At 37.4% G+C, this 21675-nt stretch overlaps 2 protein-coding genes across 8 annotated transcripts in view; one reads left to right on the top strand and one right to left on the bottom strand.

The window, feature by feature from the left end:
* The first annotated feature begins 4374 nt into the window (after nt 1-4374).
* LOC129568781 (UDP-N-acetylmuramate--L-alanine ligase-like) lies at nt 4375-5861 on the top strand. The gene is made up of 4 exons (XM_055447095.1): nt 4375-4890; nt 5024-5221; nt 5269-5538; nt 5709-5861. Exons 1-4 carry the CDS (start codon nt 4375-4377, stop codon nt 5859-5861), a joined length of 1137 nt encoding a protein of 378 aa, XP_055303070.1.
* A 6402-nt stretch (nt 5862-12263) lies between these two features.
* LOC129569196 (abnormal cell migration protein 10) overlaps nt 12264-21675 on the bottom strand; it is a 43759-nt gene continuing 34347 nt past the window's right edge. For 4 of the 7 annotated variants that reach the window (XM_055447822.1, XM_055447832.1, XM_055447813.1 and 1 more), the window contains 4 exons: nt 15700-16251; nt 15394-15622; nt 15122-15302; nt 12264-15009 (listed from right to left, as the gene is read on the bottom strand). In XM_055447822.1, the coding sequence (XP_055303797.1) occupies nt 12975-15009; nt 15122-15302; nt 15394-15622; nt 15700-16251 (2997 nt within the window). In that variant the 3' untranslated portion in view covers nt 12264-12974. Of the gene's footprint in view, nt 15010-15121; nt 15303-15393; nt 15623-15699; nt 16252-18199; nt 18461-19710; nt 19923-21675 lie in introns of those variants that run through there. The other 3 variants (XM_055447851.1, XM_055447860.1, XM_055447869.1) reach the window with 3 other exon arrangements.

Raw genomic sequence — 21675 nt, 5'->3', positions numbered from 1 at the left:
GTATCACTGGATACTTACTTTGGTTTTTGATTGCAGACATTTTACCGGGCCTGAATATACATATGTGATTGTACAGATGCTTTATTTCACATTTGAACCCTACTTATGTTGCGCCTACGTGGATAAAAGTCCCATTTTATTTGATTTCTACTTAAAAACACGCGAGAAAATTCCGACGATTTTCCAAGGATCATTCAAATAGAGAGTGGAAAAAATGGATCGTCAATATGAAAAAACAACAATTTCCAGTGCAAAGCAATGAACAAATTGTCAACCGTATTGGCAACGGTTTGACACGTTTCATTTTTGTCGTGGAAAAAAGTGCATATTTATGCCGGTCATATAAACGAATAGTTTGGGTGTGTTTTGATCCAATTACAATTTTCTTTCGTATGCGCACCGAGTGTGAACGACGATCGAAATAAAATAATCGAAAATCTACGCTCGAAAGCACATAAATTTGTGGAAAACTTGACGCAAACTTTTTGCTAAGAGCTCTATGGGGATTGCTGACTTTACACGTATACGTTTATTTGTTTCGCACACACAAACACACACACACAGAGCGCCAAGAAAGAAACAAACAAGCAACTCTTTCGCTGGTGGTGCTGTTTCTGCTGCGTGCTGTTGTAATTTTTATTTGCCAAGAATATTAAAATATTACGAGGCTCGAAGAATGGACCAAAGGCGTTGTGAGCAATTATGCAAACAAGATAAATTTTATGATTCCGCATCGCGTACGAATTTTGTTTATTTTTCAAAAACGCCAGTAGAATATTTAGAGCAATGTGATTTGTGATGCGCATATCAAGACTCACACCCAACGACGAGCCAGAGTCAGATCTCTCTGAGAGAGAGAGAGAGAGAGAGATTGAGTGAGTGAGAGATACGCACACAGGACAATGGACGAAGTAAGCAAATTTCAAGTTGGAAAAGTTAAGGGAGACAATTGCCGTCGTTGCATTATCACGGCATTTAATCGGCTCATTAACAAATACTAATATCGCGATAGCAACATCATTCGCCCGTTAAACTTGTAAAGCAACACAACTAACTTATTGGCGAAATGTAAAAAAAAAAAATATTTTCCAACTTATTGCCCACCAGTGAATTTTGCTTTATTCATTCCGTACACGACTCGTTGGGGCTTTATCGATTCCAAGTTGAATGTGTCATTTTTTATTCGTTTTTTATAATCATCATTTTAACGTAGCGATACGCGTGGTAAAGTTTTCAGATATCGATTCATATCGTTGTTCGAACGCGGCAGTTGAACGTCTGCAATGGTGGTTAAACAGTTTGCAGTTCAGCGAATGCGGGGGAAAAGTTTTTTGTCATAGACCGCACAATTCAACAGCGGTAGAGAGAGAGAGAGAGAGAGTGAATGAAACTTTGCGGCTATTTGTATCAAGTAGAAAAGCGGCTAACTTGTTTGTTCACCGTTACATTTCAACCGAATGAAATCCAGCGGAAATTTACCACTACTCCATCTAATTAATGCTTACATGGCGCACAACCGATTAATGTTTGCATATGAAAATTTTCGCCTGTTTATTTATTTATTTTAGAAATTCTCTGCTCGCCAATTATTTTACACTTTATTGACAGATGGGAAAAGTTCATTAGTTTTGTTTATCTATGCCTCTGTCAATGCAAACCATTTTTGCGTCAGCATTCTCTTGCTGCGGTTGTTCGCATTGTTGACCAATTTGATCACGTTTAAGGTAACAACGTACGATATTCAAATTTGTGTGTGCGTGTTGATTTTTCCCTTTCTCTCTCTCTCTCTCTCACTCACTCATTCTCTCCCGAGTGGAAATTGCACGCGGGAATTCTGGTGAATATATGATTAAATGTGCCCCATCGAGTTAATCCCAATTGCCCAACACGAAATCAAGCGTCACACGCGAATAATGAACTGTTTCACATGTGAATTCCATTTTAAATTGAATCCATGTACCCAATTCAATGCAGCATTCGTTAAACAAATGATCAAGATGTATTCAAACTCATCCATCAAATTGCGTTTTTGACGATTCTCAAATGATCTACTAAACCGACTTGATAGAGCTCTATCAAACGCTAACTTGTTAATTGCGTACAGAGAACGATTTTTATTAATACCGCCAATTGTGAAGTCAAAAGGCACAATCTTAATTAAAACGTTTGTACAGCGAGAACATTTCAATCTTTCCGTTCATTTCATATCACACAATTTGGTGTATGCTCTGTATGTATCGTCGCTCGTTCTATTTCTCGACTAGCAACTATCAACGTCTATCGCCTTAGGAATGCGTGCATTTTAGAGGTAAAGCATAAATGAACACTGTTCATTGAATAGTATCAATTTGAGCCTTCATTTCATTTCTTAACTGACTTTTTTCCATTCTATTCGCACATTTATCGTGTTCTTGGCATAAACTTCATTCCACCCGACGAATCGACTATTTACCGTTAATTTGAATAAAAAACGAATATTTTGATTTGAATCATTAAATTAATTAGAAATAGAAAACTATGAGATTTAAGCCAATTTCCGTTGTTGAAAAAAACGGAGTTTAGTTTCACTTGAAAAATGGAATTGCGTTTGCTCTCGACTTGTTTTTGGTATCATCCGATATAATTTCCTTGTACCGTAAAAGACTGAGTCAATATTTTTTTATAGTCTAACCGTCGTTTTTCTACTGGCTATCCCCCATTCGATGGTGGATGAGTGCGAGAGATATGTCTTCTTAATTACGTCGGCAATATTTCATACAGAAGCGTGTTTCGTTTGAAACTTATATTCCCGATAAGGCCAGAAGGGTTGTTTGTGTGTTGTACGTCCTGCGACGCAGAAAGAAAAAAAATATAATCAACAAATATGATGAATAAATTCAGCTGTGTATATTGTATTGTAATTTCGAACCGAATTGGTTATGGTTCACAAAAAGCGGCTGATTTCGGGAATACCGGTCTTCAGATGCTGTTGCTATTGCTGCTGCTGATGATGATCTAATGCTATTTTTCTTTTATGCGCATTATACGCGCATTTATTTTGTTCTTCCGTGTTCATTTGCATAAGACACTACGTGAGCGTTGTCGAATTTAGAATATTTCACGGAAGAGTCGACACAGAGCGAAAAAGAAGAAAAAACAATGCCGACTGAAGACAAGTCCCGAGACAACGGCAACTATCTCAACCCCGTTCATAAATGCTTTTCACTTCCATCCAATGTTATTTTTCACTGCTTTTTTTTCTGCTTTCGACAAATACGCTAGCGTATGGGTTTGCCTTCATGTGTGTGTGTGTGATGGAATATAGAATAAACATTGCCGGAGGGCTATAGCTGTTGACGATGATGCCAGAGAGCAACGGTAATACCTTAAATGACACACAAATACACACACACGCACAGAGATTCCGATCGAAAATGGTTTGATATAGTTTGATGAGTTTTGTTTCTGGTCGAAATCTCTCATAAGATAAAAAAAAAAGGGTCTGTGAACTAATTTAGCATTATTATTTAAGATTAAATATCATTTCACATCTCCGGTGTGTGTAGACAGCGTGTCTATACAAATGCCCTAATTTTACTCCTTTGCCAATGATCAATATTTTTCTTGACTGTTCAACTGCTGTTGATTAGGGTTAAGGTTGAAACAGAGAGCACATAAACATCTAAAAAAAATGATGATGCGCCTTCATCTCGATGCATCTCATCCTTTAAATTCCGTTAAGTTGCTTTTTTCGACTTAGATTTCGACAAAGATTCGTTTTTTAGAGGACCGACTTGCATTCGAATCTGCCTAATGATATTCATTTCAGGCATCATTCAAAACAGACGATGTCCCAACGTTATTTATGTATAACAACAACCACGAGGTATTTCATATTTCCATGTGGAAATGCATAATATCTTCCGTTTTGGTCTTCCCCATTCGGATCGCATATTGGCCTTTCAATCAATATCCTATTTGCTTGGGCAAGTTACAGCACACAGATATCATCGAATCGAACAATCAGAATACAAATCAGTTTAATTGTTTAAAAGTGACAAAATATTTACATAATTCTCATTGAAATCACAAAGACATAAAATGAAAATCGAAACAACGATCGTATTCACTCATGATTTTATTTACTCTTCGTTTTTGAAAGCTATATTTAGCCTTAGACTTATGTCAAATTAAAAGGATCTATTCGAATTATTCTAATTAATTTTTGAAAAGTTCCTTTTCGATTTACATACATGTTTGAAAGAAGAAGAAAACGCTCATTATTTGACCAAAAGAGCTACTTGTCAAATATATACACGTCTTAGATGTGTATGTGTGTCACTTGACAACAACTGTCATTGACTAGTTAATTTTCTAATTTTTGGCACATGAGGAATGCATTTCTTTTTTTGTGATTTGGTCGAAAGTCCAAGTGCAAGTCCACAACTACTAAAATCGCAGAAATGTGTGGCTGCAATGGGAGATATCAAGCGAATTCACATGATCGGTATCGGAGGTAGAGGTATGAGTGGGATTGCCGAGGTTTTAGTGAGTGAAGGCTATCAAATAAGCGGTTCAGATTGGGAGTCAAACGCGCTTACACAACATCTGTCCAATATGGGCGTTCAAATTTTCTCTACCTATGAACCAGAAAACATTAAGGGTGCTGATGTAGTGGTTAAATCAAACGCAATCGCTCCGAATAATGCAGAGATCGTAGCCGCAGAAAAATCCAACATTCCAATTATTCATCGCGCTGAAATGTTGGCAGAAATAATGCGCTTCCGTCATGGCATTGCAATTGTAGGAACACATGGGAAAACTACAACAACTGCAATGGTTGCCAATATCTTTGTAGAAGCCGCTCTCGATTCGACTTTCATAGATGGTGGTTTAGTGAAGAATTTCGGAGTGAATTCCTCGTCTTGGTAATGGTCGTCACATGATTGTCGAAGCGGATGAAAGTGATGCTTCATTTTTGAATTTAAGACCGATGGCTACGATCATCACTAACATTGAACCGAAACATTTGCATAATTACCAGGGAAATTTCGAGAATGTAACAGATGCTTCCATTAAATTCGTGCATAATCTGCCATTTTGTGGACACGTTGTGATGTGCATTGATGACCCAGTAATCCGTGAACTATTATCACGTATCGATCGACGTACAATAACTTATGGGTTCAGTGGTGATCACCACATCGATGCAGATTTTCATATTGCCATGTACAATCAGCAAGTAATTTTACACTAAAACATCCGATTAACGCTGATTTACATGTTGAGTTGAATGTACCAGGCCGTCACAATGCATTGAACGCGGATGCAGCCATCGCTATCGCCATGCAAGGGGATATTGACGATGGAAGTATTTTGCGTGCGATGAAACAATTCCAAGGGACTGGACGTCGTTTTGAGAATTTGAGCACTTATTCCTTAGAAGCTATAAACGGAAAATCGGGCGAAGTGTTATCGATTGATGATTATGGCCATCATCCGACTGAATTAAATGCTACCATCCCAGCTGCCCGTGATAGTTGGCCAAACAAACGTTTGGTAGTTGTTTTTCAACCACAAAGAGTCACACGTGACTATCTTTTTAATGACTTCGCTAAAGTACTGCGCAGCGTAGATGTTTTATTATTGTTGGAAGTTTATTTCAGTGGAGGAAGCCACTTATTCCAAGACCCGATAGTAGTTTATTATGTGATGCAATTCGAAATCAGAGTAAAATAAATCCAATTTTAGTGACAGACACGAATGAATTACCGACAAAATTAGCAATAGCGTTGCAAGATAACGATTTAGTGTTGATGCTAGGCAGTGGTATTGGAAATATATCTCGCAAGTTAGCTGATAATAAATTGAAAACATTATGATGATCAAACAATTAAATTGAAAATTTTTTTTTTAAAGAACATCCAAACTGAGTCCACGGCGAACAAAATCTCTTTCATTCTAACAGAAATTTGCACGCGAAAAAGTCAGTGTAACATTTAGTGTGAGAGAGACGAAATTTGACAGCATACAATTCAGCAGTGTAAGTTTAAATGTTCTTTGTAAATCTTTTCTGTTCTGTTCGGGTTCAAAGTATGGTGTTGTATATGAATAATAATAAATAAACTTTTCATTTTATTCCAAAAGAAATAAAATATTTTCATTCTAACTCATAGGAATTCAGTTGGTCGGTGTCTACGTAACGGCAAACGTTGGAAAAGTTCAATTTTGCATCAGCATCTAAACTGCCGTCGTTCAATTCCATTCTTCCATTCACATCGAAACAAAATGCAATTACGTTGACAAAAGATTTATATGATTAGTTTTCAGCCCTGAATACATTCTCCCTTGATTAACACAACTTCATTTCGTTCGACAGTTAATCTGAGCACTCAATTCGAATTAAAATATGTTATCGGTGGTCGTTATTTTAAAAGCGGCATAAATTGCATGAAAACGAACTCGTACGTGAAATATGTGGTTCCATCGAATACTTCGATACAAAATCGTATGCTTAATAGAAACAAAAAAAGCATTATTATTTATTTGAAAGAAAATGGAATGGTAAAATACGGCCAATAAGTGTCACAAAATATGTGTTTGTTCTTCATGTGTTTACAGTAGCAACACGAAATGAACAAGAGCGAAAGAAGGAGAAAGAAAGAGATGACAAAGAAAATTTCAATGCCCTTTGAATGCTTTTGATGTAACATAGCTTGCATTCTGATTGACATTCAATGTTCATTTGAGTTGTTCCATGACTGAAACACATTTAATGTGGAATGAAATGTGTATAATTGACGACAGTGATAGAGTCAAAGAAATGGCCCATAACATAACTTATAAGATTCTTTTTTTTTTTTTGTAACGTGGTGAAAGTTTTCAATCGTAGGGGAAGTTCGACGTTTGCCGAACGAAGTTGTTGGAAGAAAGAAAAAGCAGAGAAAATAAATTCCCAATAAAAATATTTTCCATTGCACATTTGGGCACCGACGTGGCAATCGGTTCCGTATTAGAGACGGAACAATAGCATCGGAATTTTGGCATTGTGTGCATTGCATCTTTCGGTGAAAAGTGAAAAATCCACAGCAACAATAGGCACAATCACCGCATGCGCTCCGAATGAAATGACGACCATGCACAACGAATGCCACATAATTCACGTAATAATGTGTACAAACCCAATTACAAACGGCACACATGAAATAAATAATAACATTATAAAACATGGAACGCATTGCATATTGCTTAAGATGCACAATCTTTGGATTCTTCTTGCTGAACGCAGCATGAACAAAGATATCGTTCGGACGAAGATTTTTTCGAAATAAATTCCGCCCAGGATATATTTTTTTTAATCAAAATGTATGACCAAAATCAATGGTGTACAACGCATTTGTTTTCTCTTTGCGAGATAATTTGAAAATGGGAACACGCATGAATGAGCACAAATAGTTTACTGGCGCATCTTCTCGTTTCGCTTGATTCAGGAACTCGCTTGCCCATAAATTATCAAAATTACATGCAATTGAATGTGATTGCCTTGTGTGTTTCCTTATTCAATAGGCGAGTAGATAAATTAGGTTTTTCCCGTGTTTCAAATGCCGGCGTTACAACAACAGGAGTGTAACTGTTGTATTACGCATTTGTGCACACGATGAATCAATGAATGCAAGAGATTTTTTTTCGAGATTTTCTATTTTCGCTTCGATCTAGATATATTTGGTACATTTCTGAGCGTCTCTCTTTTGAGGTATTTTCGTTTATCTCAATTGTTTGCTCTCTGGTACAATATCGCTAATTACACACACTACGCAATTTTTCGATCGTTTGAATAAGGTTAAAGGAATGAACCAAATTCGAGCATGAATTCAACGGTGCATTGTGATTTATGGTGACAGTTTTCGTAGAATGCATGCTGTTGCACGATGCGCCCCGTATATATGCATATGAATGAAAATCGATTGGTTTATCAGGGAAAATAGGAAGTAGCTCATATTGTGACGCATAAATCAAAGAAGCAACACTTGAATGAAGAAAAAAAATCGAAATCGACCGCCACTTCATTCAGTTTACTTTTTGTGTGCAAAATAGAATGTTCGTAATTATAAAAGCATTAAATTCAATATATTCATGTCTTATGGATTGGAAGGCGATAAGAATAGCTCTGGATCGGGAAGCAATGTTCAAATACAGAGGATGTGCATCATCTTACTCGACGAACGGAACAATTTTGTGCGACGTACGTTTAGTATGCTTTGGGTGCGAGAATTCTGATGAAATTAATGATTATTGTTTGTCCCAAAGATGTAATAATTATTTGGTAACAATACGTGTAATGCGCACATTATCCAAAACGTTGATAGGTCGAAATGCTCTCACTCCATTCGATACACACGCACACACGCTCACACACACACACACACACACACACATCGTACGAGGCACATACGTAATGGAGCCAAGAAATACGAATACGCACATGGAAATACATTGCTTGCGTTTCATATAAATTCAATGAGCACGTTTCACTCACGGTTCTTTCCCAAAACACTTTTCTCTCGTATGCATCGATATTTTCATTTTGAACGATATTTCGGGCGAAAAAATGAAATTGGTTAATGTCGACGTACATACAACGAAAGAAGAAGAAAAAAAACGCCTGAACAAATCTATTTTATTGTCATACGTGTTTGGTTGCATCTGACTTTTAGGGAGTTAAATTATATCATCTGTGTCGTAATTGAAGATTTGTTCGACTGTATGCGGTTGACTCACATACAACAAATAGCAAAGGAGAAGAAAAAAAAAACTATTTGTACAAAATAATCGTACACATGGAACCATCGACCAACAATTCTATTTGCAATTCTCATTCAATGAAGGTATATCAATTTAGTGTTCGCCGTTTTGTGTATGCGTGCATGGAATTCATTTGATTATCACATCGGAATGCTTTTCTGATCTGGATCCAATAGGGAAAAACAAACGATTGGACACGTGTGTTCAATGCGAACGCACACATTTCTTCGTCGATCATGAATGTCAGCCTCACATCGAAACTGAACCAGTCGCCTAATAACAATTTTATCTTAGATTGTTGGTTGGCCAAGCAACCAAGTTGCCGAAAAGAGAGTGAAAAAACCTTTCGTTGCTCGATTCGCACCGAAAAGATGACGATTACCACCTTCAGAAGAAAATGTTATATAATAATATTATCTCAGTTTCGACCTGAGGTCTTCACAAACGATTCAACATCAAATTAACCAAAATGCCTGTGACAATCGTTCTGATAAATAGCCAATGCCTAATTCGAATCAGTAATGATTGTATAAATGCTGTCTGATTAAATATTACCAGATGAAATGCGGTATTTTATGTTACTGAATCGTTTCACACGATGAAAAGAAATTTCCTTAGTTAAAATGATACAGAATTTTCTCATTTTGCTGTGGTTATGTATGAGCTTTGAGCGTATTCATTCGGGTCATTCAGTCTGACGGACAAAATAACGAATATGTGTGAATGAGTTTATGTGATTGGCTTTTTTTCAGTTTCATTCCAAACGAGAATTCTAGCCCTAACTCTGACAGCAATTCAACTGTTTCTTCGTAGGAAATATGCATGCGATAAAGCGTTGATGATGTTAGTTAAATTGCCGACTTGCACGCACACTTTAATATACGATTGACTAAATGTGATTCCGACGCGCGCGTCCGTCATATGAGCATAAGTAACAGTGAAAATACGGTACGAATGGTCGTCATTTGCCTGTATCGAGAAAATAAATTTTGCGTGTGCGTGCTTGTCTGCAGACAATGTTTCACAAAATGTTTCCTCGAAACGGTTTTATTTACACATTGCCGTCGATATCAAGTGGGAAAATCAACTGAAAATGGAAATGCTTTTGCACTTGGCCGTGTAGTTTTTGTCGTGCCAACGCTGATTCTTCCATTAAATATTAATTGTTTACGGTTAAGTTATTCCATCGCCGAGTCGGAATTTATTTGAATTTCAATTACTGACGGATATTCGAATGATTTCCATTCACACACACACACACACACACACACACACACACACACAAAACAACTGGAAGATTTGGTTGGGTCTACGAAATTCATCGAAAATGATTGTTTTTGATTCAAGAACAAATTAAATAACATAATTCGAAATACTATCGCTTAACTATTAGTTAAATGGAATGCTTTAGAATTTCACCAGCGAAACGAGTGAGAGTATTGTTCATTGTTTAATCCTTTTCATTTGAGAGGAAACCGCCCTGTCACAGATAATAAATTACAATTTGCAACATTTTTTTTTCTTCTTTACATTTGACGTTGAATGTTCCCCGTACGGCGCCCGTTGTTCAGTCGATTGCAAAAATTCATTCAAGCATTTGCTGAAGCGTTAATTCCAAAATGTGCGGCCTTGTTCACATCTCATAAGCTCACAAGCATGAAGAAACAAAATATGAAATGTCTATGTAATAGATTTCGTTACAATTATTTATTGCCAATCATTTCATTTACATGTGTGTGTGGCATTTTTCGTTAAAGAGTGCGACACTCTTTACGTTCTTTTTTTCCTTACACTATGCCTATGTTCAATTTGAAACCGTCGAATTCGAGAACGGATATTTTCACTGCAATCAGTTGGTGTGGTTTGACACGGGTAAAATGAGCAAGTAATGTACAGCAGAGAAGAGAATACAAAAAAAAATACCAGGGATGTCATTTTCATTGAAAGCAAAGTGAGAGGAGATGAAGAAAGAGCATGAAAGGAGGAACCGAGACAATTGTGTTCCGTGTTCTAAGCATAGTTGTAGTTTACTTGTGCTCTGCTCGACTTTGCTTCATTTTCAGCCGCCGTGTATTCATTATTATTTTTTGCGCGCTTTAAAATTAATCTTTAATCACATACCATGACGGGGTAGATGATGATACACATAAAAAGACCATTCAACCATGCACAAATCAATGTGCACCACAGTCTCGATAGTTTGAAGCGCGTTTGCATCGTCGAGTTTTTTTTGTCTGAAGGAGAGTTTAGTCGTTTAGTTTTGGAGAAGAAAATACCTTCGCACATTCACATCAATAAGACGGAAAATTATCATCGAAAATTCTCTTTCCGAAATTCGGTTTGATATAGAACTGAAATTTCAACCAAATTGATAGCCTAAAATGTTGGAGAAACTGTTAAAAATGTGTTTTTATGAAGAAAAAAAAAGGCTAATAATTTCATTCACTTAATTCTCCTATGATTTTTAATGAAACATCATTTTTTAATATTCCCATAATTGGACATCGAATCAAATTCCCTTCAAAATGGTTAAATTGCATACTGAAAAGAAAAGCGAATCGAAACCATTGAGTTTGCACTGAATTTATTATATGATATGATATTATCGTCTAGATTTGTAATTCGTCTATTTGGCTGCACAAAAAAGGTAGTGTGATCCTAGTGAATTTTTTTTCTCTTTCTTCTTCTACTTCAATCTACATTGGGTCGACGGCATTCACATTCGAGAACACATCAACACACATACGAATGCTGTATGAAGCCAAGGGCATATGACAAGATGACATTGAACAACCCCTTTTTAAAATAGTTTTTGCTAGTCTAAGCATATGAGAATATCGGCATCTTTACTATGTGCCGCACTCGACCAAATAGAAAGAAGATGAGCAATGAATGTAGTACAATGATCTTATTACGAGACTTTTTTTTTGCTCTTCTTTCATTCCATGATTTTTTTGAATTTCTGATAAAGTTTTGATTTTCGAAAAAAAAGTGGGTGAAAAATGGAATTTTTCAATGCTCGAAAAGACAAAAAAAAGCGAGAATACTAAAAAAATGAAAAAAAGCAAACTAAATTTGATATTTGAAATTATTTTACAACATTTTTAGAATTTCATAAGTTGAGCGAGAGAGTTTTAAAATATTCCACGTTGCGGCTAAGTCGTACTCAGTCAGTACGGTGTTGTTTAATCTCATGCTTAACTTACCATAAATTATAGCAGCATGAGCAGCAAGCACACAGCACCACTCATGGCATTGCTCTTGTGTCTTGGCTGCAAGAAGTTTGTAAAGTTTCGACTAGATGTCGTTGTACGGCAAAGCCCAGGATCTGAGTGCAAATACAAACCATATCCTTTTTGAAGTCATATACTAATGATTTCATTCGGTTCATACCTTGAATATACCGAGAAATGCTCGCCATCAATATGCATATCTAGGTAATAACAATTATTCGGCTAGTGTAAAAGAAAAACAAACGGCTGTATAATAATAATAGTTAAGCTTTATTCAATAATACTTGTATGCTTCAAATCAAAACATCGATACTTATTTTCCATTTTATGTATATAGACTTGATTTCGCCAAATAAAATCGTGTATGGCAATAATAAATTATTTGCTTAGATTTCGTTTTCTAAATCATTTTAAGCCCAGTAGTTCGTCAATTTTTCAGATTCTATCGCCTAAACAAATCGCATTTTTTTAATTACATCGTTTCTAATCGTTCTTTTTTTTTGTAAATTTGTCTAAAATGTTGCATTTTGAGTAAATTTTGGTTTAAAAATTTGCATAAATTTTTCATATTTTCCAATTTAGAAACAATTTTCGATAAAAATGTGTGTTGTTGTTTTTCTTCCGTTCTTCATTGATTCATAATCCGTCATTTTTAGTTGAAACAAAACGTTTTGTTTGTATAACGAAGCAATGTATGTTTATATCGCTTAAATTCATCCAGAATAATGTTGTGTATATGGCATGAAGTGCATACTTATTACATAGCTCTTAGATGATAAATTACGAAAATTGTTTTTGTGAAAAAGTATAAATCGCAAAAAAAATGTTGTTTGTTTTTTTGTTATTCGATTCTTAGAATTGTTGATACAAAGGGAAAAATGGCACATTTACTTCTGTTTTTTTCTTTTACTTGTTTGTTACTCTTAATAAATTCTCAGAATGAAGGTTGTTCTTTTTATTTTAGGTTCTGTGTGTTAAGACGGTAGTTGTGTTTCGCTTTGGTGGTGGTGGTGGCGGACGCTTCTTAATGATTGGTAACGGTGCTGGGCATCGTTCATTTGCGGCCGTGCCAAGATTTGCATACAGATTATCAACAGTCACACCACCGTAGTGTGACTCGACCCAATTGCTCACATTGGATGATTCACGATAGTAATGCGATGTGTCATGGTATTCCATGTTCATTGAAGCGGCATTGTTGTCAAAGTCGCGGAATCCGAGCACTTCATGAGGATTGGTGGTCGGTTCGAGTTTGCATTTCTGTGAGATTTGCCATTTTTTGCGCATTACACGTTGCAAATCTTGTAGAAAGTCATGCGGCGGATTTGATGTGGAATCAGCTAGCCGCCGTGGAGATGGAACGGTTGATAATCGTGTGCCTTCGGCTCGTGGAGGTGGCACTGGAGCTGGTGTATCCTTTGAAATGCGACGCGGGGATGATGGAATTTGATTTTGCGTCTGGTTGGCGATCACTTCGTCTTCGAAGCAAACCTTGCGACGAAGCAAAATTGGCGAATCGGCAAATGTGACGGTTTTTTGTGGTACACTTGGACTAGAGATAGCTGAACTGTTCGAGCCGCCATTGTATGCTGGTGGATTCTTATAGGGTGGTGCTTTAATTGAAGATTTCATTGAGGATACGTAAATTGGTTGCGATGCGCAATCTTTAGCAGCATCGGTGGCATGATCACATTCATCAATGCCAACCACGTTGTTTTGAATTGAAATATTATTATTATTGTTGTTGTTGTTATTATTATTATTATTGAAGCACATTTTCTGTTGTGCCACGTAAATTGGTTGTAAGTCGTTTGGCGGAGGCGGAGGTGGTTGTAGACTTGATTGTGATGCAGTGAATTCGTTCATAGCATTCAGTTCGCTGGGACTCGGTGGAGCAGGAAATGAATCGAGGGAAAATGTGGACCCGGTGAGTGTGTCGGTGTCTGGTGGCGGAGGCAGTGAAAACATCGAATCGGTCATGCACGATGGCATCACTTCTAGAGGGCTTAACGGAGATGCGTCAATAAGATCGTCATTGTTTGCAATGATAATGGGCACATGAGAGGTTGGTGTGCTTGGTGAACTTAATGTTGATGCATGTGTTGAAGAGCTATCCACTGAAGCTCGAGAGCTATTGTTTGGTCGACGCTTCAGTGTGCTGTTATTACTACCGCAACTTTCTTCGCTTCGACGCCGGCTGTGACGTCTAGTCAAAGTGCCACCACGCTCTGGTGATGCTGGATTCGATGATTCGTCTATGCTGTTGCGCTCTTTCAATTGTCGTGTCATTGATGTGAGCGGTAGATTTGGTTTCATTGAAGGCTTTCGTTTAATTGTTCCGGTTGGAAAATCTGAATCGAATGCGTTATTTTCATCGGACAAGCAACCACTCGAGCTTGAACTGGACGCTCTCGACAATCGCCCATTTGACGAACCATTGTTGTTGTTGTTGTTATTCACAATATTATTACTCTCATTGCTGCAATGCGACGGAACGGATGAAACTATACTTCCTATGGAGCTGCTACGATTCGATGAGAATTTGTCCATTTCTTCGCTTGCCAAATCTTCGACCAGCGTACGATGATTGTCCAGTAATTGTTTTCCGTATTTGGCCACACGAATGGCCATCACCCATTTTTCCAACGATTCCAAATCATCGGCACACAACATTTTAATGCCTCGTACATTGCCCTTCGTTCCGCTGCCGCTCGTCGACTCCTTCTGTGACTTCAACGCAAATGTGTATTCGGTTGGCGCCTTGTGTTTCTTTTTCCATCCAATTCCCTTGTACACATCATTGCCCGCAAACAAGCTGTGACACAGTAGATCGCGTGGTGATTTAGTTTTTTCTTTTGGATAGTAATAAATTCCAGATGCGCGCAGCACGAAATGATAACGTTTCCAAACTTTTTTCGACTCGATTTTTACGTATAACGGTCCTTCCATCGCAATCTGATTGCCGCTTGAAAAATGCTCCTCCAACAGCATGGCTCTGGATATGGGTTAAGAATGGAGAGAGAGAGTGGGTGAGTGTGAGTGAAAAGAGCACAAAGAGATTTAGATAGAATGATAAAAAAAATAATTGGATTAGTTGAATTGTGTACCTCGTATGCTCGTCATGGTCATTGCCCGGAGCCATCTGTGTGCCACCATTCAGGAACTTCTCTGGAGTGTGGAACAGCGCAATTTTATCACTTCGCTGCAGAAACAATACTCGATTTTTCGAGTCGTTGCTCCAATTCATCAAGTTGTCCACGAGCAGTTCATGGTCTTCAAATAAACGTTCTGCAGAGAAAAATCGTTTAAATTGAAATAAAATGTTGGAAATTTAATCAAATCCTGAATGAAATTATGCCAGAGCAGTGTTTGTACATACCCATTTGAAGATCCGGTATGTGTTCCACTAATGCCCAAAGCGGTTCCATTTGAACGTGATTTTTGTCGGCAAGTAAACGTGTCACATGGCCACACGACATACTTTCATCGACAAGCAGCGACTTTGAGGCTCCATCGGCTGTAAATGCCTTCACAAATAGACGTCTAATTGATGCTTGCTCTAATTTTTGCAGAGCCAAATGGATTTTGGCTGCCTTCGCACTATCACACTGTGAATTGCCAATGAACAACAAAACCGTTTAGTTTCAAAATCAAATTCAATCAATAAAAAAAAAACGAAACTTACTTGTAGCAGATTCAAGTTCATTGACAGGATATTTTTGCCGTGCGCATTTCCTGTGAGATTACTGATGTTGCTCGATGCCGACGATTCGCTGGACAGCAACGAAACGGTGTCGCTGAATGCTGAATCATTGTCCGGGCTTTCGGTGCGTGATTCTCGCATTGCACCACTACTTGAATCGGATCCACTGCCATTTCCGCTTTCCGATGAAATGGAAATCGATGAATTTGTCACGCCCGAAACTGTTGAATTCGATCGCGAGTGTGTCCGACCGTTTCGAACGGGTGACATGATTGATGGTGGTGGCTGTGCTCCTGCTGCTGCTGCTGATGCTATTGGGTTGTTTTGCATGTTGTTCATGGTTTTGACTTCGGTTCCGTTTGTTGATTTAGCGTGTTGCTCCAATAAACTTAGTTCACCGAGAATTGCGTCCAATTCCGCTTCGTGTGTTTCTTCTAAGTTTGCCATCGAAAAGCGATAGGAACTCGTTCGTTCGGAGGAACTTTGACTATGAGGTCGTAATCTGATTGTTGTAGTATTTGGTACTTCTAAGCCCTATGTGGAAAAAACGGAAAAGCCAAAAACATTAGCACAAAGTTTGCAGACATGGTGTCAGGTTTTAAGCGAAACGTTACACAATTTATCTGTTTTATATATAGATTGTCAAACGATGTAATGAATTTTACGTTTAGCGAAACAATTTTTTTTTCTCTCTCTTTCTGTTTACTGTCACGGCTCATGTTTCTTGTGCCGCTTTCTACAAATTTCTCTTGTGTGTCCGTGAAAAAAAAACATGGGCGCAGCAGAATATGTTCGAAGCGAGGAAAAAAAAAGTGTCGAGGACGTTAAAACGTGCCTTATCTTATCAATACCGAGCCACTTCCAGTCTATTTACACAACTGCAGCCGCATCCGACTGTGTTTGCAAACGACTATCATTTTCATTCTATTTCGCATATACGACTCTGCACACTGATATCATACATACTGTGTAGACTGTATAACTACTAGCGAGGTAAATAATGGCGATAACTGCCAAATTGTGAAAAAAAAGCGTAGCAAATTTCTTTAACTTACACGAAATAACAAAAAAAGGACTGATACTATGTTTCGACGAGGAAGCATGTGTCGTTGGCGTAACTTTTGCCTTGATATTGAATTTGATAGTTTCGTTCGTTGGGTGTTTTTTTTTTGTTCTTGACACAATCAATTTTCCATGTATATGAAACGGTAACTTATGCAGCAAAAACCAAACGACAAACCATATGTCTCAAACACATTCACATCGATTGGTATGTACATTACAATCCACAATCGAACAACACTAAATTTACTATTGCCCAATAAAATATGTCACTCTGGAGTAAGTTTCTTACATGCACTTTGAGAATTGGACCAAATCTCTCTAATGCTGCTGCAGACACACGATGTGCGTCAAGATAAGCCAAAATGCAGACTGAAACTAAACATTTGTTGTTCCAATCGGACAAAACATCTAATCGATATTCCAAACAAGTATTCGCTTACAGCAAAAGCGGTATTTTGTGTTTGAGGCTCCGAAAGCAGAAGGACAATAAAGCAATCGCGCTGATGCATTAGTGCGTGTAAACTCATACGAAATGCCTGTAAGTAGTGCCTTATTGTTAGTCATATATTCGAAATGGGCAAAAAGAAAACGTTATTCTCAAACGTTGGCATGTCATTAAGTCGGAATTCAAAAGGCCAAATGTTAGTTATGAGTTCGATACAATGAAATGGATTTTCGGTTTGGCCCCAGCCAGCATCGTACATCGAACGTGATGGAGAATAAATTGGAGACGACAATTTTTTTTTTCTATTTTCTTTTCTTTTCTCCTAATTCATTTTACGTGCACTTACTGTCATACTTTGTCCATGACTTTTTTCTTCTTCTTCTCTTCTTCTTCTTCTTATTTTCTCGCTGAGAACCGAGACTTAGCTCAGTACAGCACAGCATAGCACTCCATGCGGCGTATACAAAAAGAAGCAACTAAACAAAACAAAAGCAAAACAAACACAATGAGTGATTGAATTTCAGTCAAATTTCTTTCTTTCACTCTTTTGTTGTTGCTGCTGTTATTGTTTTTTTTTCGACTGTAAATTGCATACGTATACTCATTTTTATTTGCCGCTTTTCTCCCTATGTTTTTAAATTTCCTACGATTTTTTCGCCTTACAATTGATTTTTCCAACGCAGAATTCAGCGAAAACGATATGGGACACACACACAAAAATTCCGAAAGTGTTTTTCCTTTTACTCAACCGCGCTCAGCTCCCGGGTCAGACCTACGTGTATTTTCGAAATAGGCACGCACCAAATATATTTTAGCATGCGATCCGTTCGGCTTTTCTAAACAACATTTGAACACGTTTTCTATAAAAACGATGACTCAGAGTTCAACAATTCCGAGTTGAATCAATAAATATTTGATTTGAATAAATGTGTTACGAACAAAATTCAGGAAGAGATTTTCATTTTAATTTACCTGCCACCAATTAAATAGTATCCGAAACCCCATTTTCGTGCTGGTTACACTTAAATCATTCGTCTCACATACAAAATTGAAACTTCACTCGAGATTATTATCGAAAATATCCTTCCGATTTTTGATAGAATTGGAAACAATGGAATTGTAACATTAGATTACTGTGTAATTTGGATATTATACTATTAGATTATACGACTTGAATACCATATATTTAGTCAATACACGATAGTTCCAAAACAATGAACTGCTGGTAAGTGAATGAACGTCGAATTCAATTCATTCCATATCGATAGCACTATCATGAATTTTTCCTAACACATGCCAGAATATAGTCGGAACCGTGCTTGCGTTCATGTTCATATCGATAGTTTTTGCATTATTAAATCAAAGCCAATTGGATTATGAATACCTCGGCTTCGTAATTATCTAGATTTTACACACACACACGACTCTAATCAATGGTGTAAAAGTGTCCCACATAATGGGACAGCGCAGTTAGATCAATGCTCCGGCTCATTCATGCATAATAATTGAATCGATGCGCTTAGATTCAGTTCTGTTCAATTTTTTTTTCTCAGTTGAACACTTGGCAAGCGTAACAGAAACGATAAAACGAACACATACATCACCGGGAATTGAATCGGGGAAAAAAGGCGTGTGCCTAATAAAGCGTACTGCAGTACTTTGATCACTACTGTATCGCGGAGTGAATAGAAAAAAAATCACGATTTCATTTGTATTTCCGTCAATTTATCTCTCTAATTCTAAATATAAAATAGTCAACAGTGTAAACGTTGATGTTGCATCATGAGCGTGAGGCAGTGAGTGAGCACGTGTCGCTGCGTTACTAATGCATTTCCCACTAAGCCCGAAATTGACGAATAGTTAGACTCAACTAAATCGGTTGGAACACATTTTTTCTGTGTGTGCGTGTGTGTGTGTGATTTGAAATAAATTGACGCAAGGAGAAGAGATAGAAACAAAACTATACAGTTTTTTTTTGGTGCCGTTGTTGCATACACATATGAACAACGTCAGTTGGGCACAACACATGCAGTTTATGGTCGTCTTTCACAGTCCAAAATAGAATCAGCACAAAGTGAATATAAATAGCAAAAAAGATCCCATGGTGACTTTTCCTAATTCAAACAACAGCGCTCTTTGCTTCGCGTTCTTCGTTTCACCTAACGCAGTTCAATTGTTTGGTTTTACTTCAAGCCGTTAACTTTTTTATGACTCAGTTTTATGTTTATTTGTTTTAACCGTTCGACATCGTCAATTTGGTATTTGTTTTTTTTTTTATATTTTGGGGTAAGATTTTCCAACCAAAAATAATGATTTTGTTTAGTTTTGCCTGAATATAATGAATTTTCATACAGTCGATTGAATAAAATCTGTTTCGAAACAAATCATTATTTCAAACTTTCATGAATGCTTCATTTATTATTTATGAAAATTCACTCCCCAACAAATGAATTTGAAAATGCTCTATTGCATGCATCACTCACAACACAATTTATCCTTTTTTCAGTTGTTGTTATTTGTATATAAACACAAGCAGCCACATTGTCTCGTTCAATCAGATCAAAAATACTACAATAATAAACACTCTAATTTCACATAGCCAAAGCACAGGCACAATGTGTATTGGAATCGATGGTGCTCTCTTTCAACTGGCTGCAGCCGAGAGACATACGCAACCTAAGTAATGGCACAAAAATGAATAATTTTCACTTTATTATAGTCCTTTTATACACTCACAAACGAACGGATCTCGCGCTCTCGCTCCTCCGTGCCATTTTCTCGGCGAATAAAACGGCAACAAAATTCGCTCAACGTAATATTACTCTCTTCGTCGCTAGCTAGCTAGCTCGCTCGTTCGCAACCATCAAACATTTCAACATTGTGCAAGTGTTTGTTCGAAAATAGAGAACAGAACCAAGTATGTTACACACGCATGTGGAAATTTTTTGGGATTACTTGAGCATCAAGTAAAATGGTTTTAGCTGCACGTATTTGAATGAAATCACGCTGTGTGAATGGTGCTGCGTGTCGCTGAACTTCAAAATGATACAATATTATTGTGAAATTGAGCAGTGAGGATAGCGTTTTACGAAGGGGAATTTTTGATGAGACAGAGTTTCGAGAGAGAGAGAGAGAGAGAGAGAGAGAGAGAGCAACGAATATTGTGGATATCCGTATGATTCACACTCTTGGAATCCACTCGCAGGATGAGAGAGCGTATGAGTGGTGGCCGGAAAAGAGACGACCGTATATGCATTGTCCTTCCGCAGTTTGAACGCATTGTACCGCAATGGAAAATTGTCGCAATGTATGCCAGCAGCCAAATGGATAAACATATCTTGCCTAGCGTTACTCAATTTTGCTTCGCACAAAGCCATTGTATTATAAAGCGGCAGAAAAAAAAAACGGTCAATCCATAGCGGCATTTTTACTCCATTCTATTTGTTTTACTCTCTATCGGTGTTTTCTGCACACAGTCAATCGACGTCTGGATAAAATGAACGAAAACAACACGGATGCCATAATCAAATACGACGTATAGTATTGTTGAACGTGTGCTCACAACACAAAAAGTTCCTATACACACATTTTCAATGGATTGCGCATGGGGCGTGCAATCTGAAATAGGCACTTTAGGAAAACAGAGCAGTTTTTTTTTTTTTTCGTTAGTTCGACTTGTTGTGCTCTATATTATAGAGATATAGAGAAAAAGATTGAATCGTTCCAAGAACGCGACCTGTGAGCAACGGAACATTTTCCTTTGAACTTATAAGTTTGTTCGTTAAGTGCTCGAGCAAATACCACGAACAGATACCACTAAATTTAATAGGTGAACGCACAGGAAGGAAGTTTTTGAATTTATAATGAAAAGTGCATTTTAATTTTGAGCACAGAATTTTCTGCTGTAGAAGGCCATCAAAATGTGTGGAATTTGTTTAAAAATTTCACAATGTTTCAAGCATCTCCGATGTAACGAACATTTCTTTTATGTACGTTGAATATAAATGCTGTTGTTGCTGTTTTATTTTTCAAATGGAGAGCGGAGAGTGAGAGAAAAGAAGGTAGCATATATTCCCTCATTAAGTCGTAAGTGTGGCGTGAAAATATATTTGAGGGGCTCAGAGAAACAATGTTACGTAGAAAAGTTCCGCGGAAAAATGTCAAATGAAAAGAGATAGCTATATAGTTCACTATAGTTTACTATACAGTTTGCTATATAGCTATCCCTTTTCCGCTCATTCATCATCGACAATTTTCCGCGGAACTTTTCTGCGTAACATTCTTCCTCTGAGCCCCTCATTTGAGATAAAACAGGTGTACTAATGAATTCGGCGTGTCTAATGCCCGCACCATATCACATCACATTTCGCATACCAGCAGAACACGAATTATGAACAAATATCCTTTCCACATCCACATACACCGCATGCAAATTAAATTACTGTCCG

Source organism: Sitodiplosis mosellana, unplaced genomic scaffold, assembly GCF_009176505.1.
Source record: "Sitodiplosis mosellana isolate CC-2019 unplaced genomic scaffold, AAFC_SMos_1.0 Smas_scaffold_1, whole genome shotgun sequence".
In the NCBI taxonomy this organism is placed as follows: domain Eukaryota; kingdom Metazoa; phylum Arthropoda; class Insecta; order Diptera; family Cecidomyiidae; genus Sitodiplosis; species Sitodiplosis mosellana.
The sequence above is the reverse complement of the archived record's forward strand: the minus strand, read 5'-3'. Positions and strand labels throughout refer to the sequence as shown.

Excerpts from the sequence above, each read along its gene's own strand:
- LOC129568781 (XM_055447095.1), top strand. The coding sequence starts at position 4,375 with ATGCATTTCTTTTTTTGTGATTTGGTCGAAAGTCCAAGTGCAAGTCCA. Across the intron at positions 5,222-5,268 it reads TTGCCATGTACAATCAGCAA|TTGAATGTACCAGGCCGTCA; the intron begins GTAATTTTACAC and ends TTACATGTTGAG. Across the intron at positions 5,539-5,708 it reads GTTGGCCAAACAAACGTTTG|AGTAAAATAAATCCAATTTT; the intron begins GTAGTTGTTTTT and ends ATTCGAAATCAG.